This window comes from Poecilia latipinna, unplaced genomic scaffold, assembly GCF_001443285.1.
Source record: "Poecilia latipinna isolate Pla-1442-1.1 unplaced genomic scaffold, P_latipinna-1.0 Scaffold67, whole genome shotgun sequence".
NCBI classification, from domain to species: domain Eukaryota; kingdom Metazoa; phylum Chordata; class Actinopteri; order Cyprinodontiformes; family Poeciliidae; genus Poecilia; species Poecilia latipinna.
In genome coordinates this window covers 97,415-104,679 of record NW_015112683.1, presented here as the reverse complement: position 1 = coordinate 104,679, position 7,265 = coordinate 97,415, and the positions used below count along the sequence as shown (strand labels likewise).

The window sequence follows — 7,265 nt, the reverse complement described above, 5'->3', positions numbered from 1 at the left end:
AAAAAAAAAAAAAAAAAAAAAAAAAAAAAAAAAACTAACTTTTGCTATCCAAATGTTAATCTGAAAACTGATCAACAGATCAGCCCCACACTATAAAATAACAGTTATAAACTGTTTAAAGTTGAGGTTTAAATTTGTAGTTTTGAAGTTTACAGATCAACAGTAAAAGTTGTATTTTAATCCAACCACCTAAATTAATATTTTGGTTTTTGAAAGTCACAGTTCCAACCCGAGCCTTCACAGAGAGCTCAGAGAGCAGCGGTGGTGGCGCGGATGCAGGCGTGGGTCATTTCCACCAACGCCACTAAAGTCACCTTCACCGCATGAGGCCAGGAAGTACGTGATGAGAGGAATGCTTTTCTATTCTCTGCCTTGTTTGCAAGAAACATCCACGTTTATTCCTGACTGTAACTGGATGTTTTTCTCCTGTTGTTTTTTTTTATTCAAAATTTCCAGCAGTGTTTTTCAAAGAACAAGGAACAAACAACAATAATCAGAGACTCCAAAAACATGAGAGTCACGCAGTTTACAGGAAGGCAGGGTTGTTAAAAGGTGATGTTTGCTATGTGATTAATTACCAGGAAGGCTGAACATAACAATGTTTGTGCAGACTTGAGCTGCCCGGAGAAGTCTACCTGTAGCCTTAGTTTTATTTTTAAAAGAGAAAAAATAGCTAATATATTCATTCATTAGCTATTTTTTCTCTTTTAAAAATAAAACTAAGGTTACAGGTAGACTTCTCAGTGCAACTCCAGTTGAATTTCTACAAGAGTTGCTCTAAACTTTTTGAGTAAATTTAATATGTAAAAGATCAACAGCCTGTTTGGAGAATGCCATTCTTTCATATGTCAGTGCACAAATTGGAGAAATGTTTATTATTTATCGATACAAATATTATCCCTTAATTTATAGAGCCACAAAATGAATAGAAAACTGGAATTGTATTTGTATATTTGAGGGAAAAGTACTTGCATGTCATACAAAAGTGGACATTTTAATGTGATATAACGAGATAATGATTAGGGACATATGCTCCAATGCATCTTGGAGATTTTTTCATTTTCTGTTGTAATCAAAACTACATTCCCCACCACAAAATAAAAAAACTAACAAACAAACAAACAAAAAAAAAAACATTTCTTTGTCAGGTATGATAGCTCTCGGGACAAAACCTAATTAATTATCTGATAAAAACAAATTTTAAAAATCCCTAATAAAATTATTTAACATCTTCATCTAAGTTCTTTGAACATGCCATGCGGTTGCAGAGAGGTACCTGCCATCGAAGGCGCGGGTCTCCTCTGACCGGAGTCGTCCAGCGTTCCCTCATAAGCTACTGTGACGTCATATACGGCGTCCAGGCTGTCATTCATGATGTTAACGGCGAGGTGAGACGCCTTCACCCTGGGTGTGAGAGTGTGCTTCAGAACAGCCAGCCCTGCAAAATAAATAAATAAAAAAAGCAACAGCTGAAATAAATTCAACATCTGCACAAATATGAAGCAGCTCACGTCTGCTTAGACAAAATTAGCGTGGAAAAAGTGAATGATTATTCATGTTTTAGTCCACAAGGCCAGCTGAAATGAACTGAGCAACACTGCATTAGGTTTTTCCAACTAATTGCATTTGCTGGTGGCGCTTATGATGCTAAAGTACAGCCGGGCTTTGTGTTGTTTGGAGATTCTGTGGAGATTAAGCCCATCTCCGGGCCACAGCTCTGAATATCACCTTCCCCTTTAATCCACATAAATCGCTTGGGAAGGATGGCATGTGCTCATCAGTTTATCTGCTGAGTGAGGCATTAGTGAGCAGAGAATGGTCCCACATTGACCAAGGACTGACTAATTGTGTGGTGACTGACTGTCTATGTAGTTTCAATTTTGGTAAACCTAAGGGAGCCGAAACAAGAAATATTTAGTCTGATTTACAGAGAGAAAATAAGATTTTATTTCTTTTTATAGTGTGTACATAAATGTCTGTTTTAACTTTATTTGAGCCATTTCTGACTTTATTTTACAGTCAGAAATGTTCTTTTTTTCTAAAAAAGTAAAAAAAAAAAAAAGTATTATAAATAACATGTAACGTCAGGATATAGGGGTTTTCTAAATTTACTCATGGATACGGCAGCTGCCTGCAAGGTGACCACAGGTTGCATAACATAACTAACTCAGCTGTTTTCCAGATGTGAGCTGTTTGCAGTGAAACAGTGTGTGTGCAGCCTGTACAGCAGCAGTGATGAATCCTGCCCCCACCTTCTCGCTCAGCAAACTTCTGACTGTCGGTGATAACATTCTTCAGCTCTGGATTATACCGAGTTCCTTCGGGAAAAATGACAAGGTACATCTGTGGGGAGAAGAAAGAAAAATAAACATTCAGACGGAGGTGATACTGAGTAAATAGAAGTTTTAAAAAAAATGTACAGGATTTATTAGCGAGGAAACTGATTTTGCATGACAAAAGGATTCTCCTGACAAACAGAGTTAAATCCTTAAAACCAGATAATTTAAATATAAGTTGAATTTTATCATTAGCTTTTAATACCAATAAGAAGACTTCACAAATTTGTTTGTTCCTCTATAAAAAAAAAGATCAAGAGAATAAAGTTTTTTTCCTTCTATTAGGGGCTAATTAAACTCATTAAATAAAATGGCATCTTTAATCACAGGTTATTGGCATCGTTTCCCAGCGTCATTGTTACACTGCAGATTTCTTTCTTTGTGAGCACAAGTTTCACAACAGAGCTTTCATTGTACTAATTTGGCTCTAAATAAAGGGCTTCACGTAAGAAACAATAAAACGAAACAACTCCTGCTTTTGTTACCTTAGAGGACTTCAAGACAATCTGAAAATGTTCTGTAATAAAAACCATACATACTAGTGAATAAATACCAACAATAAAACCAATTCATACAATTACTCTATTTAATAATGTAATCAGTTATGCCCGTTTAGTTTTACAGTGCTGTGAAAAAGCAAACTCCTCTTACAGATTCAGTTTTTGCCACGTGCTTCAGATCAAACATACACAGATAACCTGAGTAAATATAATAGTCTATTGTAATCAATCAAGCCACACTATGTAGTAATTACTGCCAGAACTACAGAATTAAGAAATAATTTAAATAGGACATGTGGCCTGACCTTAAAAAGGCCATTTATGCTTAAAAAACAAACAAACAAAAAAAAACACCAATGTGGCTGAATTGCAACAATTCTGCAAAGACGAGTGGTCAAACCTGAAAACTCACTGCAAGTTATCACAAGCACTTGTTTACAGTTGTTGCTGCTAAGGGTGAACCAACCAGCTATTAGGTTTAGGGAGCAGTCACCTTTTTTCACACTGGGCCACGTAAGCTTAGATTTTGTTTTCTCCCTAAAAATTACACACCTTAATTTAAAAATTGCATTTTGTATTTACATTTTGTCTTTGACTAATGTTTAAATTGCTCTGAGGTTCTTAAATACTCAAACATGACAAACATGAAAAAAAAAGAGGAAATAAGAAAATGGGCAAACACTTTTTCACACAGCTGAATCTATTTCTGTTTGCTTGATGATCTGAAACGTGTAAGTGTGACAAAAAAAGACAGACAAAATCTGTAAGCAGGTCAGCTTTCTTTTGCAACAGTGTAGGTTTAAGAACAAGTAAACTAAACTGTAACTGTGTCAATATGAAAAGGTCCCCGCAATGTTAGCAGTATTTGGATTGCACAGCTGCACACACCATAATCTCTCAGAGTCAAATCCAAAAAACATGATTACAAACAAGCCCTGCAACTCAATCTGCACTGCTTTTCACATCAGTGAAACTTCATGTGGGTGCTCTAAATTTGAACATAAACACTAAAGGTTAGTAATAAAAAGTTTTTACACACATATTCACTTGAATAACTTAAAAAAAAAAAAAAAAAGTGTTGAGGACTTACTACTAGAAAATTTCAAATGATTGAAATAATAAAAAACCTGTTTTCAGGTTCCAAGGTCATTATCTCATTAAAGCATAATGTGTTGGAATTAAACAGATGCTGAAATAAAATAAAAAAACAAAAAGGCTATGACCAAAGGTAGAGATGTTGATTTCACTAAATGTTTGTTGTGGTCTCGTCATTGTTTCCCCAGAGCTGCATACTTACTGGAGCTCCACATCGAGTCTGACTGAGAAGCTTCCTCTTCATGGCCTTTTCATTAAACTTTGCACTTCTTTTCACAAAGATTCCCCCGTGCTAAAAGGAAAAACAAACAAAATACAACAAATAGTAAGTAAAAAATGGTGATTATTATTTTTTTTTTAGATTATGATTGCTAGAGGACTTCTTAATGGCTGCGTCACCTGTGAAAAATACCAGCCATACAACGGGAGCCACTTGAGTCCATCTTTTAGGACGTATCTGAGGTGACCGATGGCGCTCTGTCTGATGGCCAGCATGTCAGCAATAATCCAATCAGCTGAAAAGGCAGACAAAGAACAACCTTCAACAGACATTACCACGTAATTATAGTTTGAAGCTGTATATCTAAATACTCTACCTGTGCATTGATGATTAGAAAGGTAGATGACGTTCTCTTTATTCTTTGGTATATCTCCATATATAACAATCTAAAGTAAAACGGAGAATTAAATTGTTATAAACAGGTCAAAAAGTAGATGGTGAAATTATTTCACGCTAAGGTAACAAGTTTATGTTTTATATGAAGATTGCTGATCACATCTACAGAAATGCCTTGAACGGATTTGTAAAATCCCCTAAAGTATGTTCGCCTCAGGAGTAAAAATCACAAAAGAAATACTTAAATAAGAAACTTTTAATTTCAGTACATTTATTTATCCATCCATCCAGATCAATTAAGCTAACATTAGTTTTTTTTTTTTTGGGGGGGGAGGGGGTGATTGTGGGAGAAGGAAGCTGGAGTACCCAGAGAAAACTCATGAATGCATGGGAAGAAACAAGGCCATGTAGAAAGACTCCAGCCTGGGATTTAAACCCAGACCTATGGCGTCATCTCAAAAAAAATTTGAGATGATGCTATTAATGGTAAACATTGCAATAACAATATATGCCTGCATTCTTTTTTCTTTGCTTTCTCATCTATGCTTCAGTCACTCTGTGACCTTTAGCATGTTGAGCAATGTCATTAGAGTCCAATGTGAGCATCTGCTGCCATAAGACTCAATAATTACATTAACATGCATATCAAAAACGCCTGAAATGTATAAGACAACATTTCACTGAATACCGAATAGTTCTTTGCAACAAATATTGCGCACACTGATATTAATATAGTTTTTTTCCCCCCTCAAACTCATAAAAAGTGCACAAAGTAAAAGATTAGATTTTTTTTAAGTCTAGTTAGATTATACCACTGCAATTAAAATTTATTTTACAGATTTTTACCAGACAAACAAATGAGATCAGCAGAGTCTAAAGAAACTCAGTCAAGGTTCAGCTTCCAACCTATTCTGCTGATATCAACACTCTGGGAATTTATATTCAGCACTCTAATCTTATCAAATACTCCTGCATCCAATATTGTAGTTTCACACTATCATAGTATGCACAAAGATTTTTATGGCGGCTTATTTATCATGATTTGTCTACACACAACCCTCTGTGCAAGGTGTGGCAAGAAGAGAAAAATGCAGACTTTCTTGCCATCCAACTGGTTCATCAGGATTGCTTTTAAAAACTTAGTCAACTACTTTTACCTCAATCATTGAATATAATTCACGAGACTTTAAAAATGCACAAATGCAATGTTTTCATGAGAAACAGGCCTTCAGAACTAAACATCAGTTCAGTTTTATGAACACAAAGTGAAGGTTTACTCACCTCGACCCCTGTGTAGTTTTCAAAGAAGAACAGGACCATGCTCTGGTAGATGCAGTACAGTCGGTCGTCTAATTTATGGTAAAACCTTGCTGGTAAGACGGTGGAAAGTAAGCGCCAAACCCCCCATGACAGAACATATGCTGGGGCTGTACCCAGCATGATGGTGGCAGGAAACCAGTACCGCAGCGAGTATGTGTGCACAACCAGAGAGAGCAGCATGGTGGCACCTCTGTTACAAATCCCTGAAGTCGGCTGTTGGACCAGTACCACACACCGTGATTATATTACAATGTACCCTTTCTGTACCACTGCACACCTGGCCTACTTTCAGCACACCTGCCCCGAGAGGTCAGCATAGGAAAGTGAGAAAGCTGCAGAAGGAGGCAAAAATGTACCCTTGTAGGCGAGAAAAGCAGTCAGCAAACTCAGCTTAAGCCGGAAAAAGACAACAACATTAAGTTACATAAATTATCTCAACAAGTTAGAAATATCCATGGAAACGAGAACAGTTCTAACTCCGAACTGTACAAGTTAAGTAAAAAGCGCTAGCCGATAATAAATCGAATCAGGCCAAAGTAGAAGTTTTCTCCTTCCCTCTAAACTGTCTCTTCTAACGCCGGAAGGACCACAAAATCCAAATAAAAAGTCAAACTAGTTGCTAAAAGGAAAAAAAAATACTCTATTTCCTGCCTCAGTTCATTTTTATCCGGCTCCTAGCTTACAGCAGCAAATGTCACACACGCCTCCCTACGTCACGACGCGTTAGAGCAGTAAGGAAGTTGATTGGCTAAGTGATGCAATAGAAGGCGGCGTAGGAGCGGCTTTAGTATGGCAAGCAATTGTAACATATTTTTTTAGATACAAGTTCCTTTCTTAAAGGTATGGTTCCAGTCTACTGAAATTATGTTTTAAAAGATTAGGAGAGGTCAGTATATATTACGTGAAGTAGAACATTTTATTTTCGTCTTAAATGAGGATAAATCCAGAGGCTAGCAGCCAGTCAGGGGCTAAGAAATCCAGGAAGTTTGTTTTGAGTGAACTGAAACTACTTAGAGAAGTGTGAATATATATTTTTACTAATCTTTAATCTGTACCTGCAATAGTTCTACAAGATGGGAAGCGAAGGAAGCTGTACATTTGGTGGTTCTCTACGTTTAATATTAAGCTATGTACAAATTTACGAAAGGAAAGTAGAAGGTTTGATGAACTGCAACTTTTATTTAATTTTTTTGTTTTTGTTTTTGCCTTTCATAGTGCCTTGTTTTGAATGTCTGTCACTCACTCCTGGTTCCTCCCTCAAATAAAACCAGGATCATAGTTTAAAAAATTAAGAACATTACCATATTTTGATATAATGAACACTAACTTTTGCAGACTTTTATCATCAAATCAATAATGTTTTGGCATGCAGGCACTTGGAAAAATATTGTATTATAA

The 7,265-nt window shown here is 36.3% G+C and overlaps 1 protein-coding gene across 1 annotated transcript in view; it reads right to left on the bottom strand.

The window, feature by feature from the left end:
• agpat5 (1-acylglycerol-3-phosphate O-acyltransferase 5 (lysophosphatidic acid acyltransferase, epsilon)) overlaps nucleotides 1-6,594 on the bottom strand; it is a 13,624-nt gene extending 7,030 nt beyond the window's left edge. The window contains exons 1-6 of the mRNA XM_015060172.1: nucleotides 5,829-6,594; nucleotides 4,528-4,597; nucleotides 4,331-4,446; nucleotides 4,134-4,223; nucleotides 2,253-2,343; nucleotides 1,277-1,438 (exon numbers count right to left, since the gene is read on the bottom strand). Of these exons, the coding sequence (XP_014915658.1) occupies nucleotides 1,277-1,438; nucleotides 2,253-2,343; nucleotides 4,134-4,223; nucleotides 4,331-4,446; nucleotides 4,528-4,597; nucleotides 5,829-6,047 (748 nt within the window). The 5' untranslated portion in view covers nucleotides 6,048-6,594. The remainder of the gene's footprint in view (nucleotides 1-1,276; nucleotides 1,439-2,252; nucleotides 2,344-4,133; nucleotides 4,224-4,330; nucleotides 4,447-4,527; nucleotides 4,598-5,828) is intronic.
• Nucleotides 6,595-7,265: the final 671 nt, after the last annotated feature.